General features: G+C 34.8%; 1 protein-coding gene across 2 annotated transcripts in view; it reads left to right on the top strand.

The window, feature by feature from the left end:
* LOC149787988 (germinal-center associated nuclear protein-like) overlaps positions 1 to 18,909 on the top strand; it is a 157,204-nt gene that overhangs the window by 49,987 nt on the left and 88,308 nt on the right. For both annotated transcript variants that reach the window (XM_089974266.1, XM_089974265.1), the window contains 2 exons: positions 3,161 to 3,229; positions 8,845 to 8,994. In XM_089974266.1, coding sequence (XP_089830392.1) covers positions 3,161 to 3,229; positions 8,845 to 8,994 — 219 coding nt within the window. The remainder of the gene's footprint in view (positions 1 to 3,160; positions 3,230 to 8,844; positions 8,995 to 18,909) is intronic.

Raw genomic sequence — 18,909 nt, 5'->3', positions numbered from 1 at the left:
AGAATGCTGAACCATTAGTACTATCATAAGTAGTGGACCGCTCCGGTGAACTAGTGGTTAGAGCATCTGCCTCTGCTGCGGTAGGTTGCAGATTCGAACCCCTGCAGAGTCATACCAAAGACTCTTAAAAATGGTGCTAAGAGCTGCCTCGTTAGGTGCTCAGTGTTAAGAGGTTAATGTTAGGACTGGTCAGCCTGGTGTCAGGATAATATGACTTGGCAGGATATCATCCTACATGTCTGTGGCATGATGTCCCAGTGCCAGACATCACTATAAACTGCCACACTGCAGATATCATAGCAGTAGGACTAATATTTTTTATAAAGCTATCTTAAAAATCAAATCACACACTCAAACACACACACACACACACACACACACACACACACACTATCATAAGTAGTATGAAATTGAGAATGCTGGGCCATAAGGTAATATCATAAGTACAGTAAAAACTGCTATGAGCAACCACCTGTCATTTCCGACTACAGTCGTAATGCATGGATCGATTTTTTTTTATATACATACTCTGTTATTAGTGACCACCTGCTAAACATGACCAGCAGCTGCGATGTCTTGGCAAAATATGCATTTCGACACTGTTACGAATGACTGCATCACAAAAGCAAGGATAAACTCCACTGACCACTCATACTGTTCTAAATAAAAAAAATAAAAAAACAACAGGCTACTGATGTCTGACTATGCTTAAAGTGTTTTATAGTTTGTCATAATCCAGACTAATGTATAGGTTGATTATTTCCTAGCCTGGTTTTCTGCTTTATATGTTCTCTGTGTTGTTCTCTGCTATTCATAAAGGGGTGAGCAACATAGAGAGCATACAAAGCAGGGAACCAGACTAATTATTCCTGCACTTAGCCTGCTTCCCAGCTTTATCGTAGGACCCAGCATCCTTATGAACGACCGTATCGTGAGAACAGACAGACACCACTGACCTATATGTAATCAGTTGTTACAACAACCACTTAATTAGTAATGATTGTTCTGATATTTAAAAAAAAAACATAAAAGGAATATTTAAAAAAAGGATTCTTGCTACTGGTGATAGACGCAACAGTTCGTAAAGCAGGCTAATTTTCATGTCACGAATTGCCATTGTAGTTCCAAAGTTGACGTAGTAGTCGCGTATATTGTTTGTCTTTAGAGTTAATCCATATTGCCGCCAGTGAATAAGGCCATTGTCTATTAAACCAGCAAGAGATAATCAAGACTTGTGATGTTTGTTGTTTCCCCCCTCCCCCGATGTTATGTGATTACATCTACATCCCAATCATAAAGCTGTTGTCTGTTCAAGTTGGTGCGACTGGGTTACACTTAGAGAATTAATTCCAATATTTCATCTATGAATAAAGCCATTGACTTTTGTCTCTGAGTAAATGGTTCTGTTTCTGGATGAGAACATTATTTCATTATATTTCATTAATCGTTAGATATGCAATGCACATGTATAGATTTTTCAGATTTTCCCATAGCCCAGTCAAAACTGTCTTTACATTCAATATTAAAACTGAGCACTAATAATTTCAACACCTAGAACCTTAATAACAATAGACGAACCTCCAAATAAAATGAGACAAATTTCAAGGCTGGAGTAAATAATTATTGTAACTGAAAAAAGTGAAAAAGAGCAGACCACTTGCAAATAAAAATGGTTCAAATATCGTTAAATCAAATTTAAGGTGTTATAAAGGAAAAGGAGTAATTCAGAAACAATTTCATATGTTAAAATATGTGATCGTCAGATGTAAATGTGATTTCATGTTTAATGATAGAAGTATATCTTTATTGCTATATAATTTTGTTTTTAGATGAATGCATACAATAATTTAATGAGAACTATTAATAAAGAATAAAATATAAGTACAGTGATTGTGGTTATTTTTCTTGAAATTGTTCTGAAACTGGACCTTGGAAACTGGTATTTTTGTACAAACCTGCTATTAGAGACTACCTGTCTTGAGAGACCTCTTTTTGTTGGCAGAAGGGACGGTCTCTCATAGGTTTTACTGTAGTATAAAATTAGGAGTGCTAGACCATAGGGTATTATCATAAGTAGTATAAAATTAGGTGTGCTAGACCATAGGGTATTATCATAAGTAGTATAAAATTAGGAGTGCTAGACCATAGGCTATTATCATAAGTAGTATAAAATTAGGAGTGCTAGACCATAGAGTATTATCATAAGTAGTATAAAATTAGGTGTGCTAGACCATAGGGTATTATCATAAGTAGTATAAAATTAGGAGTGCTAGACCATAGAGTATTATCAAAAGTAGTATAAAATTGAGTGGTTGACCATAGGGTACTTTAAGTAAGAGTTTTTACATAAAAACGGGGACTGGAGGGATATGTCATCTCTTGTTATCTCATGACTAAATATTCATTTTACCTTCTGTGATAAACCCAGGGAACTTGCATTGTATAGTTTTTGTAAAGTTGAAGGGGTCCTGGGTGGCCAAGTGGGCTTAGGCACTTGTCGTTACAAATCACTTTCTCAAATCTGTTCATATAATTTAAGTCTTGGCTCAATCAGTGTTTTATATGAGAAAGCTTGCTAGCATCGTGTGAGTCTTTGGTTCTTTCTGAACCTTTATTCCACCAAATGTACTAGCCACCATGTATGACTTGTCGGGTGTAGAAAAATGGCACTAAATCCCACAGAATTGGTGCCATATAAAGTTGGATTGGTCTTATCATTCAAAGAAGTCAGTTTTCTATGAAAATATGCCAGTTTTATGTTTAATAGTGGAACATGGGCTTATGACCAGGCTTAGAATTATCATGGGAGAATTAAAGTAAAATTATTTGCAATTTGTATAGAATTTAATGTAACCTTGTGATATCTTCTTTGACCCTGGGTTACTGGCTGGATATTTTGCTAGCCCTGTGATATCCTTCTTTGACCCTGGGTTACTGGCTGAGTATTTTGCTAGCCCTGTGATATCCTTCTTTGACCCTGGATTACTGGCTGGATATTTTGCTAGCCCTGTGATATCCTTCTTTGACCCTGGGTTACTGGATGGATATTTTGCTAGCCCTGTGATATCCTTCTTTGACCCTGGGTTACTGGCTGGATATTTTGCTAGCCCTGTGGATCAGTAAAGCTGCCTTGTAATGACAATTTTAACTTGCATTTCAGCCTGGGAAGAATCCATGGGTTGATCATAGCAGAGCTGTGAAAGAGTATCTGAGACCTTCCCCTGATCAGGTTTGTGACTTTGTTCTCATTTGCATGCCTACCATAACAGTGGTATTGGCATGCAGTCTTATTTTTGTCTGCCTGTTCATCCATCAGTCAATCACACCTTTGTTATAATTTGCATTTAATTAAGATTTAAGGTACTGTGGTGGGACATCTGTGTTTTATGAAAACGTCAAATCAGTGTCATATTTACAGCAGCTTCGACACTGAGATTCTGTGTTAAACCTTTTGTATGTGATACACAGTGTGGGGTGTGTGTGATTATATCACAGCACAGAGTCTGCAAGTGAGACAACACATTCTACAAAACCTGTATGTTGAGGGAGGAATGGGGTGAGGAAAGACCTACAGATTGAATGCTTAGCAATAGTGTTTTTTGTTTTTGTCAACCCTGCCTTGGTAGAAGCACAACATAATGATTAGTGTTCATGTTCCTATGCCTGTTCACACCCTAGAATAAGGACAATGTTCAAGTTGTGTAGAATAAGCTTACTATTAAAACATTTTTGCTTTGTACCTAAATTAAAGGCAGGTTGGAAACAAATGGAGTGTTTTTTTTGTAACACCAAGAAGTTTTTATAAATCATTCCAGACAAACAGTATTTTCAGTCTTGTTTAGAGAAAGCAATGTGTTTTTATAAAATAATTCATGAAATACTGGACTTGCCAAAATGGACAGAAAAATCATCATAGTCACCATTTTGCTGGCCACTAGCTTTTATTGGGAACTCTTGCAAAAAGGATTTTCATAGATGTTCTTTGTTGTAGACAAACCTTGGCAGTTTGCTCTTGTAGTCAAAACACATGAATCCTTAGAACACACGGACTTCTGGTTAGTCACATGATATAGATGAAATGTTTAAATTCTGTGGGATGATCATTCATTTAAGTGGAATGATGATGATGTTTATGGAACTGATAGGGACATGATATAGATGAAATGTTTAAATTCATTTAGACGGAATGATGATGTTTATGGAACTGATAAGGACATGATATAGATGAAATGTTTAAATTCATTTAGACGGAATGATGATGATGTTTATGGAACTGATAAGGACATGATATAGATGAAATGTTTAAATTCATTTAGACGGAATGATGATGATGTTTATGGAACTAATGAGGATAGTATAAATCTGGTTTATTATTGTCAACATTTGGAATGTATTTCTGTGGTAGAATGTGTAGGATTTATGATGGGGAAAGTAAAAATATAGCAGGTAGGGGAAAATGAATTTCCCCAAGAACCAAATATAACCAGAGGGAACCTCCACAAGCAAACATTACATTTAGACCTGAGCCATATGATGAAAATATCCTGCCATGGACAAGAGAAAATAGCAGAATCTTCAGATAAGTCTTTTGAATCCCAAAATACCCCCTCGTCACCTCCTTGTGGTACTTCAGGCATATGCATTATATATGAATAATTTTTTGGAGCTCATGGAGAACACTGTAAAAGAAAGTTTGTAGGCAGCCATGCATATCTTGCAGCATGGCAACTATCTTGAAAATCTTGTTATCACTAGTACCCCTGATGACTTGGATTTTCACTAGAAGACTTATTTCGATGGTGCCCCAAAGACATCTCAATATAACCACTGATGTGGTCATTTTGAAAGTCTTTATTGCTACTAATGGATGGTCATAACAACATGGTTTTCTTTAAAAGATTTCTTATGATGTCTAGTTGGTCCTAAATGAAAATGATGCCAACAGAACATCCAAAATGGTCACCACAGTAGCCATCTAGGAAATTGTATTATTGCATCTACTCCTTAAGGGAATGTTATAACAGCATGTGTTTTCACTTACGGTGTTTAGTTGATCATGAATAAAAAATTTGCCACTCTTGTAGCCAATATGGCTGCAGCAGTGGCCATCTTGAAGATCATGTCACTGCAACTCCTAGATGAAAATTCATATCAACATTATGCTTTCACCAGAAGAGTTCTTATGATGTTAGTTGGGTCTAAATGAAAACGATGCCAGTCCGACATTCAATACAGCAATGGCAGCCATTATGAAAATCTTGTTATTGCTACTTCTCTTAAATGGAAAGTCAAATTAACATGGGTTTTATCCAGAAGACTAATTATTGTATGAATCAAAATGTCTGACCTCAAATATATCCAATATGGCAGCCATCTTGAAAATCCTTTTGTTGCTACACCTAAATGGATAATCATATCAGCAAGTTGGTTTTGAATAAAAGTGATTTGATCTGACATCCACTATGACCACCTTGAAAATCATGTTATTTACTTCCCAGGAATTAATGGTCGTATAAACATGTTCTTCACCAAAAGATTTCTTATGATATAAAGTTAGACCTAACTGAAATGGTTCTGATCTTACATCCACTGTGATTGCTAAAGTGGCTATTTAAAAATATTATCACTCTGGTTTATCAGAAATGGTTAAAGTTCTCAACAGTTGATTCTTTTCAGAGAGTAAAGTGTCAGTCTGTCATTTATGTTGCTTCTGTACTGGAGATACATACATGTTGTTATGAATCACTGATGTGTAGTTTCTACAGGAAACTCATTCATTAAAAAGTACAGTAAATGTTGAGAAAATCATTGACTATGAAGCTTTCTTCTTATATGGGGAAAAAGAATACCTTTTAATAATACTTTTCTTGTGAAAAGTTTTGAAGTTTCAGAACTTGTGGAGGAAAGATTGTTATATATAAAAACAAAAATTAGGGATCTTTTCTTTGTTCTGTTGTGTTCGTGTGTGTGTGTGTGTGTGTGTGTAAGGCATTTAGAAAGACATTTTAAACATAGAGTAATAATTAATTGAATATTAATCATAAAATAGCTAAATTGTATCAGAAATATGCAGATTGAAGAGAAATTTTGGTATTAACCATTGTATGATTAAAATAGAAACATGACAAACAGGTGATTTCTTTTATGAAAATTGCCTCAATTTAATGCAAGAGGACAATACAATCTTATGTGGAGAAATAACTATAGATTTAATGCAAACAAGTCTTAATGATATGAAAAACTTAAAGCCCTGATTCTGATTGTGTGAATTTTAAAAAAGCAATTTGGATTTATATTTCTTGATATTGCATGGAATCAGTTATTGACACTAATTGATATGGTGAATTAACCACACTTAAATACAAAGTATAATTTATACATAAATCCTAAAAATGATAGGGATTATACTTACCTGACTTACAATGTTGATCTTAAGATAAAATATAAATATGGAATGTTAATTACAAGATCGTAAACCATAGTGTACAGGATGAAACAAGTGATTCCAGTCGTTATAGATTAAAGTTCTTTTTTATCTGGATCATTGCATGGGAGAAAATATTACACTTCCGTTTACCGATTTGTGCAATGCCATTAATTACCCAAATCTCAAGTGGTAAACAAAAACAATTTGATCATACTGAAGAACTCAAGCTACACATTTTTGATATTCTTAAATTGTAAATGCTGTTACTTTCAGCTGTCACTTACAAAATGTATATTTAAATATTATTTGGGGTAAAAAGACAAATCATTCAATTCAATAATTATCAATGCAAAACATTACATATATTGTGATAAGTATAGATTTACATACACAACATATAAAAGAGGTTCAAAAGATATAGCAGTGAATGGTTATAAATTAAATAAACATGACTCTCTCTCTCTCTCTCTCTCTCTCTCTCTCTCTCTCTCTCTCTCTCTCTCTCATATTCACATCCAGCATGATAACTTGATTGCTGATTTTGGTTTATAGGAATAATGTATACAGTTCTTTTCTTATTGTAAATTTTCAGTAATTTTGCAATTGTATCTAATTTGAATTGTTTTTTTAAGTTATTGCTATAAAACAAAGTTTAGAATACACATACTTTACATAGATTTTCAAGTTGCTTCACTGTTTCAAATAAGCTAGTTGGTCATTTCTGTCTTTGTTTACTGACCACTCTTTCATCTGGACAACTGATGATGGTCTCTTTTCCTCTTGATTTCTGTTTTTCATTTTCATATATCTGTGTGATTCTGTCTGTCTATACTTTATTTGTAAGGTCAAATACAAAACATTTGGTTTGGTTACATTGAAAAAATATTTAGGGTAGGTAGGTTATTTTAAAAAACTGCTGTCTTTTTTTCATTCTGGCCAGATTTCAATGAATCATATACATAGGGGGAAAAAAAAGTGTCATTTGAATCCTGCAATTAACTTCAATCATAGCTACATCCCTTTGGTAATATTTTTCCTCATGAAATATTTTTGGTCTTTTTTCCTCTTGTTTGTAAAAAAAAAATTTCTTCTAAATTTATAATTGGGAGCTAAAAATAGGGTTTGGCAGTTAGAAATATGGTAGGTCGGGTAACTAGAACCCATGAATATTCATACCTGAAAACAATTATGATAATAAATGACAACCAAGTAGATCAAGACCTAGTAGCTTGATCTTGTATAGCAAGATTATATCATCTGTTAGTTATTTTGCTGAAAAATCTGGTTTTAATGGCACTGTTAACACATTACTGGACTGCTTGGGTGGCCTAGTGGTTAGAGTATCTGTCTTGGATGCGGGAGTTTGTGGGTTTGAACTCTCGGCCAAGTCATACCAAAGACTTCTAAAATTGGTACTAACAGCTGCCTTGCTAGGTGCTCAGCATTTAGAGGTTAGTGTTAGAACTGGTTGGCCTGGTGTCAGAATAATATGATTTGGTGGGACATGATGCTACATTCTGTAGCATGATGCCCCAGTGCTAGACATCACTGTAAACTGCCACAATGCAGACATTGTAGCAGTATGACTGAAAAATTGTTAAAGCTACATTCAAAATCCAAATCACACACACACAAACACATTATCGAGTGGCTGAGTGGTCTAAAGTGCTCACCGTTCCGGATCACTGCTATCTCACCTCTGTCTATGTGGGTTCCAGTCCAAGGCTCGGCTAGCATGGGTACGTGGGAAAGCCTGTCAGTAGCTTCTCTTGGGTCAGTGGTTCTTCCCAGGGTTTTCCAGGGTTCTTCATCCACCAGTTATACTGGCCGCCATTTATAGCCTATCTTGTGCTGAAAAATGGCGTTAAACCCTAGAAAACAACAATAACAACAACAAACACATTATTGACAATATCATGACAAGGAAAAGAATACTAAGTACCATTCCCAAGAATACACCGAGACAGTTGACCTGAGCTGGCCTGGGTGGGTATAGAATCCATGACATTTGGATTATGAATCAAATTTGCTACTGAGCTCCTATTAGTAGTATAATTTATGGATATTTTTCATTTTGAAATATTTACACCAATAAACCAGATTTAACAATATACTACGGCTTTGTAATTTTAAGACGAGAAATAAAGCAAAATATCAAACAGCCATATTTATCACTCAATTTGACTACTAATCTCTTGACTAATTGATGTCCTTGACTTGTTATCATTTTACACATACATGAACATATTGTTTTGTGAAGGCCTATGTGGATTTATTTTCATCCAGATGTCTAATTTTCACACCTATGTATATTATTCCAGATATTAGCGTGTTTGGAAAGTTCCTTTGCCATGTTTACAAATTGAACATAAATATTTGATAAAGTTCTGTATCTAATAGCTTGTAATGTTATCTAGGAGGAGCCCCTCCCTCATGAACTGCGGGGAATAGACGTCCTGGAGAAGACTATCCTTTACCTGCTGAAGGAAGTTGCTAATAAAGGAGAAGATGGCAAGTGGGGGGATTGGTTTGATTTCCTCTGGAACAGGACACGGGGGATTAGAAAGGTAAATCTTTTTCTAGTGTGCAGTTGTGCTTGTAAAGAAATATACATCAATGACATAACAAATGCCCTTTCTATGCTTGCCAGAAGATATTGTTCATCCCTCTGTCCATGTGTCTGTTTCTAACTTTGTTTCTGCATAATAACTCCAGTTCTTCACCGTCTACAATTACTAAACTTTGTAGATGGCTTTCACTTGTCAATTTCAGGGTTCAAAGGTCAGGATTACTGTGACTGGAAGATGAAACATTACTTCAGCACAATAACTCAAGTTTTCCTCTATCTTCAAATACCAGACTTTACATTTGGTGTGCACTTGGCCTAGGCAGAACCCTAATGATTTCATGGTCAAAAGGTGCAAAGAAAACATCCCCGGCTCTAAGAAACAAAAACAGTTTCGTCACAATAGTAAAATTTTTAGGTCACTGAAATCACATATTTTAAATTTTTTACATGTAATAAATTCTATTAGCCGAATCTTATTATGCTGGTTTTTTCCAAATGAATTTGTCTTTCATTTGTTTGTACAAGCAAGTGTCAGCTGTATAGTTGTCTTGGTTATCAAATAGAGTCCAAGTAATTGTAAAGAGAGTCAGACATGCCAGACCTTAGAAGATAAGTAGATTGACTGTCAGTGCCTTATCACAGGTATGATCAAATAACTGTTGTTGAAAACTCACTTCAGTAAGTACCATTGAGTAATGTACTTTCTATTCTTGCACAGACACCATACTAGAAAAATAATACTACACTCTTGTCACAGAAGTAGGTTATGTGACCCATATTTCATAACTTACTGGCTTGGGTTCAATTCCGATCACTTTGCATGCAGAATCATCAAACTATACAATTGTATATATCTCTACTAGTACCACACCCTTACAGCAGAAGGTCATTGCAAAATATATTTCACATGTTAATGGTAAGCTTTTGCATTTAACTGATGAACATGTTGCTATTTTATTTACTATATAATACTGATATAGGTGGAATCGTTAAAATAGGGTGAGAGGATACACCTTGACGATTTTTACAGGTACTGATCATTTCATAACTGGGCTGTTTTGTACCCAGTATCAGAAAAAATATATAATGAGTCTTAAGTGGATCTAAAAATAACAGTTTGTAGAAATTTATATTATAGTGCATAAAATCACAAGAATAAGTTTATAAATTAAGACATTTATGAATAGAACAGAACAGCTTAATGTGTAGGTTGTTAGGCAGCAAGAAAAGTATTTACAAAGCAAGCAATCTGATTTAAATTATAAATTACAATACTTTAAGAAAAAGAGGATAGGAAAATAACTTGTAATAAAAATAATGAAGTTCTAATTAGAATAATAATTAAGTGATAATTATAGTACATGTTCTAGTTAAAACATTACCAAAGAAAGTTTAAAATTTAAATATGAAAACATCTTTTGAAATTGCTGGATAAAAATCCTGGTTATGGAACGACCCGGTTATGAAATGACTTACATTCATTTCTGTACTCTGAAAAGTAGGACACTGACCAATATTTCATAAATTACCAGCTTTGGTTCTGTTTGCTTTTACTGATTGTACTTTAGTCATTAAACTTGCTGATTTATGAATCTCTGTTAGTACAAAACCCATGCAAAAATAGGTCACTGTGACCTATATTTTATATTTTACTTGCTTGGGTTACGTTTCTGCATTTGGTTCATGGCTGCATTGGCTTCTGGTAACAGCATACACACTATCCTAAATAGAATCTTGAAACTTATGAATGCATCCTGATGAGAACTGATCCCTTACCTCAGTAGCAGGTAATTATGTTCCATATTGTATGTTTCACTTGGAGGGGAGCTACATTGGTTAGTGTGCCAGACTCAGCCAAAAGGATGTGAATTCCTGTCATAAGACCAATCTGGGTCAGCTGCCATGGTATGTCCTTGGGCAAGGCACTGTACTCCTGTTGACTTGGAACTAAATAACCTACTATTTCTAAGCACGTCATTCTGCAATGCAGTAAACTAGTCTTGAGGGACCACCCCTTCTGCCAACAAAATGTGGTCTCTTATAACAGGCTTGCACAAGATGATCAGTTTTCAAGGTCAGAATTCAGCAGGGCTTATGAAAGTAAAAATACCCAAAATTACAGGCATTTTTTTCTTCTTCTCTGTTCATAGTTCTTGTTAAAATATTGCATTATTTCATCTCAATTTTCGCTGCATAGCACTAAAGATTTAAATGTATCAGAAAACATTCACATTCCACAAGGCAGTATACAAAATTCAGAAATTATCAAAATACTATTGAAAGAAATTGGCTTACTTTTTTTATATGTTTTTCATCTTAATAGCCAAGTGTTCCAATAGTCATAGACAGGAAACTGCATTGAAATAATTAAATGTCTTACATCCATAGTATGATTAGCTTATTGACACATCATTTTCATGTGACTGATTAGTATTTTTCTATCTTGATAAAAAAAATTGTTTCCTTATTTTTCCTTACAAGAACAAACTAATAATAGGACACGTATGGATACAACCACACAGAATGCCTTAAATTTGTAAAACATTTCAGATTTGACAATTTCAAGATTGTTATTCATTTCAACAATATGTTGAGGTCAGGTTAATTAGGAATAATTACCAAATTTCTGTTGATGACCGGACCATAATTTGAGACGTAAAGTATAATGATCGAAGTCAGATGGCTTTGTGTTAGAAACACGCCTTTCATTGTCTTCTGAAGCTAAAATTTTATAACATCTTCGCTAGATCAGGTTCTCATATGTTAGCCCTATCTACACCTTAGCGGATCGAGCAGATATTTCTGTGCATCATGCAAGCCACCACATCCAATCAGAATTAAGCTGTTCAAATTGGAATGCTGTTGCTACATGATTGAGACAAGGGAGTACACAGCTTGAATGGACTCAGCAATCAGTTTTTGTTAATGTTAGATAGTAACCAGATGTTTTTAAGATATGCTTAAATTCAGACTAAAATCACTCCGGTGACCTAGTGGTTAGAGCATCTGCCTTAGTTGCAGGAGGTTGTGGGTTCGATCCCTGGCCGAGTCATACCAAAGACTTTAAAAAATGGTACTAACAGCTGCTTTGCTTGGTGCTCAGCATTAAGAGGTTAGTGTTAGGACTGGTTGGCCTGGTGTCAGGATAATGTGACTGGGTGGGACATCATGCTACATGTCTGCATCATGATGCTCCAGTGCTAGACATCACTATAAACTGTCAGACTGCAGACATCGTAGTGCTATGACTGAAAAATTGTTAAAGCTGCATTAAAAATCCAAATCACACACACACACTCAAATACACAAGTAATAGCTTCTATCTGGTACGTATTCATACTTTCGATGGTAAACTTACAAAGGTATCATTTTGAAGTCAATTGCCCCCTCCATTTTTCAGCTGATATACAGTGCACAGCTGTTACACACTATTATTTAGTTGGCATTACATACTAAGGGAGGCAACACATGAAATCCAATAGATAGGACAAAGCACTAAAATATCTGCTCAATCCACCAAGGTGTAGACAAGGTTAACAGATTGAAACCGTGGCTAGCAAAGATGTGTTTAAAATGGTCACTGTCTTTATTTTTGCAGAACATCCACTCAAGCCATTTCTTTGTTATGGAGAGACCATTTAAGTTTACAAAGGGTTATATTATTTGAAACAAATTTATCTTGTGATCAGTGAAAGAATAAACTACCTCAATCAGAAAGAACAATAAATTAAATTACCAGTCCCATACAGTATAAAAAAAGTCAGAATTAAACTAAATTTCATAGCTGTGAACGTGTATGTTTGGCCTCATGAGTGGCTCATTTCTTTTCAAGGACAAAACAGGTGGTTTGCATTGGAGTGTAGATTTTGTTTCTGCTTTTTTGTTCTTTTTTTTAAACAAAAGTGGCTGTCATTGGGAATTTAAATGTACATACCTCAGAGGATTACTTTTCATGTTTAGGATATCTTTGCCATGTTCAAGAGAAGATCAACAAGGTCTTATTAAGTCTGTGCATATATTTGTTCAGATTTCTTTGAATAAAGTAAAAGCGTGAACTTACTGCAAAAGGTGTTAAGAAGCCTTTTGTAAATGTAAACATTACACTAGTATTAGTACAGTTTTCGAGGCATTGCAGTTATGTTAATATTATCTAAGATTTTGTATTACATTTATTATGCAAACTAGGAAACGTGTATAATCATGTGAAAACAATGTAGATGAACTGGCCCCCCTCTCTCTCTCTCTCTCTCTCGATAAACCTCTAAAGAACATGCTTGCAGGGTCATACAGTAAATCTATTTGATAGAGACCCTGTTCACTCTGCATGGGTCATCCTTGATGATTCCACGAGAAAGTGTGGTGTGCACAGCATTTCTGTAACTCCACAGTAACTCCATCAGGATGCATAGAGAGATGGTGGAGTTTTTTTCTCTTAATCCTCTCCACTCTCTCTCCACCCCACCCCACCCACAATGAGTGGTGTTTCAAAAATACATGAGTTGCACTATATCGCATCTAGTTGGTCTTAAATGAAAATTGTGTTAATCTGATTTCCAGACATGATTTTTCTCAGTTTTAAAGCAGAATTCTGGTTTTCTCCTGACATGAATCGGATTTTTCTTGATATAGTTCGGTCACATTCCGCAACAACCATTGTAACATATTCATTCCATATATTAGTTAGACCATAACTCTCATAAAGAGTATTCTGATTGGTCAAAAGTTTAAATTCATCCAATGAATCTTTGTGTAATGGAAACTGATGTAAATGGAAATAAGAAGCATGATTGCAGCACCAAAAAAGTGGCGTCCCATGTTGTTGAGAGAGACCATGACACGAGAAGTTTAGATAAAGGTTTAAAAAAATGTATGGAAATGGGAATGACTTGAGCGAAAAGTCAATGGAAATTTAGTTGGTCAGTCTATAAGAAAACTGAATGCTAGAGGACTGGCATTTTGTGACCTCTGATCTATGTCAGTCATGGTTGGAAGAGTTTGGAAGGGCACCTAAAAAAGAAGCTGCATACAGAAAAATTGAAGCTCAGAAGGCATCTGGAAAAAGTGCAGTTAATTACTATAAGAAGAAAGATTTCTTGCATGAGAGAACAGATGTAGCTCTTTGTCAGAATATGTGCACTGCATGTCGCCAATACAAGAACCAGGTTGAAAGGAAAAAGAGTCTCATTGAGAAGGAAAAGAAACGATTGCACATTGAGCCAAAAAAAGTCAGTCAAAAAGGAAGGCTAAAGAAATCTTTTCCAAAGCTGCAAAAAAAGCCCAACTGGCATATCAACCGGTTGTGTCCATTGGAGAAAAAGACAAGTGAATTTATGGGATTATTTGTATATAGTTGATGTACTTGGGTGTTTATTTTACAGATTTGTTATGAAAAGAGAGAAGTATAATATATTTGCTGCCAAAATTTAGAAATTATTTTGACTTAATTACATTGTGAACACTGACATGCACATGAAATAACTTAAGCACCAATAGTATTGGAGAACAAATTCATGTGACAATAAATATTGTGAATTTATTCAAGTCAAGTTGAAAATTGTTGGTAAGTTTGTTAGTTTTTCAAATGATTATTTTGTTATATATTATGATCATAAGTTGCACCAGGAGCAGTTTTTTATGATTGTAAAATGCATTTCTGCCCATTGGACCCCCAGTTCAGGGGCACTGCCCCTCAAGACCCCATTGGGGGAGGACCCCCAAACCCCTCTTTCAAATTTTCAGCTTTTTGGGGGGAATTCCAAAATCATGTCTGGAGTTCCGATATGGCCACCACAGTAGCCATCTTGAGAAGCTTGTTATTGCTACTCCTCTTAGATGGAAGGTCACATTGACATTGGGTTTTCATCAAAAGATTTTTTATGATGTCTTGTTGGTCCTACCACCTGCATGCACTTTATATAATTTTTCAGGTCTTGTATAGTTTCATATTTTTTTCGTTTGATGTTGATCAGTGAAAGCTTGAGGTGTACTCTTGCACAAGTTTAATGTACAATTTCCAGAATGTTAAGCTAAAGCTAAGCCCACAACAAATCACTGCAAAATATTTACTTTGAGTAATTACAGTGTGCCTCTACTATCACATGGTAGAACCACATTTTATATCCAAATTGACATTATAACAGAGTATGCTATAGGAAGGTCACTCTGTATGTGTAATCTTTGTTCAACTAAGTAATTATGTGTAATCTTTGAGTGTAACTATGTAATTACATGTATGTGTAATCTGTGTGTAACTATGTAATTACATGTATGTGTAATCTGTGTGTAACTATGTAATTACATGTATGTGTAATCTCTGTGTAACTATGTAATTACATGTACGTGTAATCTGTGTGTAACTATGTAATTACATGTATGTGTAATCTATGTGCAGCTCTATGCTTCCAACAATATCATCTGAATAATTTCAAGTAATGTTCAACTTGACCAGAAAAACATGCCATTTCACCTTTACCACAAAATATAATGTAAAAGTTGTTTCCTTAGAACATGTAGTGTAGCTGAAAATCTTCTGTTCTGACTCCAGTGTCTTCATTTTGATACAAATAATTAAAATATGCATATTTCATATTCATAAATCAAATGATGATATATTTTATTGTATTAGCTAAATGTTTAATGCAGCGTCAGACGAGTTTTGTTTTATTTGTCCTTGTGACTACTTTGGTGGCCTAGTGGTTAGAGCGTCTGCCTAGAATGCAGGAGGGCATGGATTCAAACCCCAGCCAAGTCATACCAAAGACTAAAAAAAATGGTAATAACAGCTGCCTCGCTAGGTGCTCAGCATTAAGAGGTTAGTGTTAGGACTGGTATTCCTGGTGTCAGGATAATGTGACTGGGTGGGACATCATGCTGTGTGTCTGTGGCATGATACCTCAGTGCTAGACATCACTGTAAACTGCCACACTGCAGACATCGTAGCAATATGACGGAAATATTCTAAAAGCTACATTAAAAATCCTTAACTAACACACACACACACTTATTGTAATCTGGTTATTCTAATAAATTTTAATGCAGTAAACTTAAAAACTGGAATACACTTTATTCTACCTCAAAAAGTCTGCTCTTCTTTTGATCTTTTGGTATTATGCTTTCTTTGTAAAGTCTTAAAAGTTCTTTTAGTACATATTAATTCTTCCTCATAAATCCTCCATTAATTAAATAAAAACTTAACTCTCAGTGAAAATTATAAGAAAAATGTGTTTATTCCTTTATTGTGAAAGACCAGTTTTATGGTTGATAATATCTACTAAATTTCTGGTTTGGTATAGAGGGGATTGGGGTCAGTGCACGTAAGTCATTGGGTTGGGGATGGTTGCAACTTGAAAATTATATGATGTCATCACATACTTGTAACTATTTTACTGGATTGCGGATGGTTGCAACTTGAAAATTGTTTGGTGTCATCACATATTTGTACCCATTTTATTGGGTTGGGGATGGTTGCAACTTCAAAATTGTATGATGTCATCACATACTTGTAACTATTTTATTGGGTTGCGGATGGTTGCAGCTTGAAAATTGTTTGGTGTCATCACAGACTTGTAACTATTTTACTGGATTGCGGATGGTTGCAACTTGAAAATTGTTTGTTGTCATCCCATATTTGTACCCATTTTATTGGGTTGGGGATGGTTGCAACTTGAAAATTGTATGATGTCGTCACATACTTGTACCTATTTTCAGTATTCCTCTATGGTACCATATATCCTTGCTTATAAGAAAAGTCCAATTTCAATCAGCATAGACCCTAATCTGCCATCACATAATGCACCCGGCAGATCAGGGTCTATGTTCTTTGTTATACTGATTATGCATAATAGACTGCATCAGCACAGATCTGGTGGTACCTTTTGTTATTGCAGATCTGTGCCTGTGCACTTTGCAGTTTGACTCCATTTAAAAAAGATTACATAAAGCAGTCTGGGTACCTACCTTGTACATTTCTTTGAACAATTTTGGGACTGAAATGTCATTGGATTTAGAGTATAAGAAAAATCTGGATTAGGATCTGACCTTCAACTGAAAATTTAAAGGAAAAATTCTCTCCTCCATTTTTTTCTAGAAGGGGTAAAATTTTCTAAGTATCAAGGGGACATGGTTTGTAAAACTTTAAAAAATCCATGAATTTAGGGGTTGCCTTGACAGTCAGAAAAGTTGAATTTATCCTTGACTGGTCATTGAATTTGTTGAAAAACTTCTTGAATTTGCTGAATTCCATTCAATAAATTTACAATGATTATCACTTTTAAATTCAAAATATTTATTTATTTTCCAAAATAATAAATATGTGTCATTAAAATGGAATACTGTTGGGTGCATCAAATGACATGACACTGGTTGTTACCTGATTTAGTGGTGATTCAATACACTTGTTTGTTTTTTTTTGTCTGTGACTTCATATAATTCAACAAATGAAAGAAAACTGTTTGAGAAATCTTCTAAGTTTCTAAAAAATACTCTTTAAGCATAAAGAATAATTATGTATTATTAATTATTTAATTAGGTATAAAAATTGATGCATTTTCTGTTCCAACTCTTTTTTATTTTATCATCTTGTTTATGGCCACCAAAAGGCAGAACATGTTATGTTACGATGCTTCAGTCTGTCACCAATTTTGTTTCCATATAATACCTTGAGTTGTCCACCATTAATGTTTGGCAACTCTAAACATCATGGATGTTTTCAGTAGCATTTTACATGTTCTTGCATCAGTGTTCTAAATCTGGATGTTTTTGGTAACATTTTGCATGTTCTCACATCAGTGTTCTAAATCTGGATGTTTTCGGTAGCATTTTGCCTGTTCTCACATCAATGTTCTAAATCTGGATGTTTTCAGTAGCATTTTGCATGTTCTCACATCAGTGTTCTAAATCTGGATGTTTTCAGTAGCATTTTGCATGTTCTCACATCAGTGTTCTACATCTGGATGTTTTCAGTAGCATTTTGCATGTTCTCAGATCAGTGTTCTAAATCTGGATGTTTTCAGTAGCATTTTACATGTTCTCACATCAGCATTTTGCATGTTCTCACATCAGTGTTCTAAATCTGGATGTTTTCAATAGCATTTTACATGTTCTCACATCAGTGTTCTAAATCTGGATGTTTTCAGTAGCATTTTACATGTTCTCACATCAGTGTTCTAAATCTGGATGTTTTCAGAAGCATTTTGCATGTTCTTGCATCAGTGTTCTAAATCTGGATGTTTTCAGTAGCATTTTGCATGTTCTCACATCAGTGTTCTAAATCTGGATGTTTTCAGTAGCATTTTGCATGTTCTCACATCAGTGTTCTACATCAGGATGTTTTCAGTAGGATTTTGCATGTTCTCACATCAGTGTTCTAAATCTGGATGTTTTCAGTAGCATTTTACATGTTCTCACATCAGTGTTCTAAATCTGGATGTTTTCAGTAGCATTTTACATGTTCTCACATCAGTGTTCTAAATCTGGATGTTTTCAGTAGCATTTTGCATGTTCTCACATCAGTGTTCTAAATCTGGATGTTTTCAATAGCATTTAACATGTTCTGACATCAGTTTTTTAACTCAATAGCCCCTGGAGGTTTTTGCCATTTTTTGCCTGAAATGCGAGTAGGAAACATTTAGGGAACTATTTCAGAATACATCCTAACACATTGATATCCAAGAGATTTTAGGTTAACCTAATGCCTAGTTGTGTTAGAAACATCATTTTCCATTGTTTCTGGATGTTTTCAATAGCATTTTATATGTTCTGACATCGGTGTTTTAACTCATTAACCTTTGGAGGTTTTTGCCATTTTTTGCCTGAAATGTGAGTAGGAAAAATTCTGGGAATGATTTCAGAATACATCCTTACACATCGACATCCAAGAGATTTCTGGTTAACCTAATGCCTAGTTTTTTTGGGG

The sequence above is a fragment of the Sinohyriopsis cumingii genome, chromosome 11 (assembly GCF_028554795.1).
Source record: "Sinohyriopsis cumingii isolate HCF-2022 chromosome 11, ASM2855479v2, whole genome shotgun sequence".
NCBI classification, from domain to species: domain Eukaryota; kingdom Metazoa; phylum Mollusca; class Bivalvia; order Unionida; family Unionidae; genus Sinohyriopsis; species Sinohyriopsis cumingii.
The sequence above is the reverse complement of the archived record's forward strand: the minus strand, read 5'-3'. Positions and strand labels throughout refer to the sequence as shown.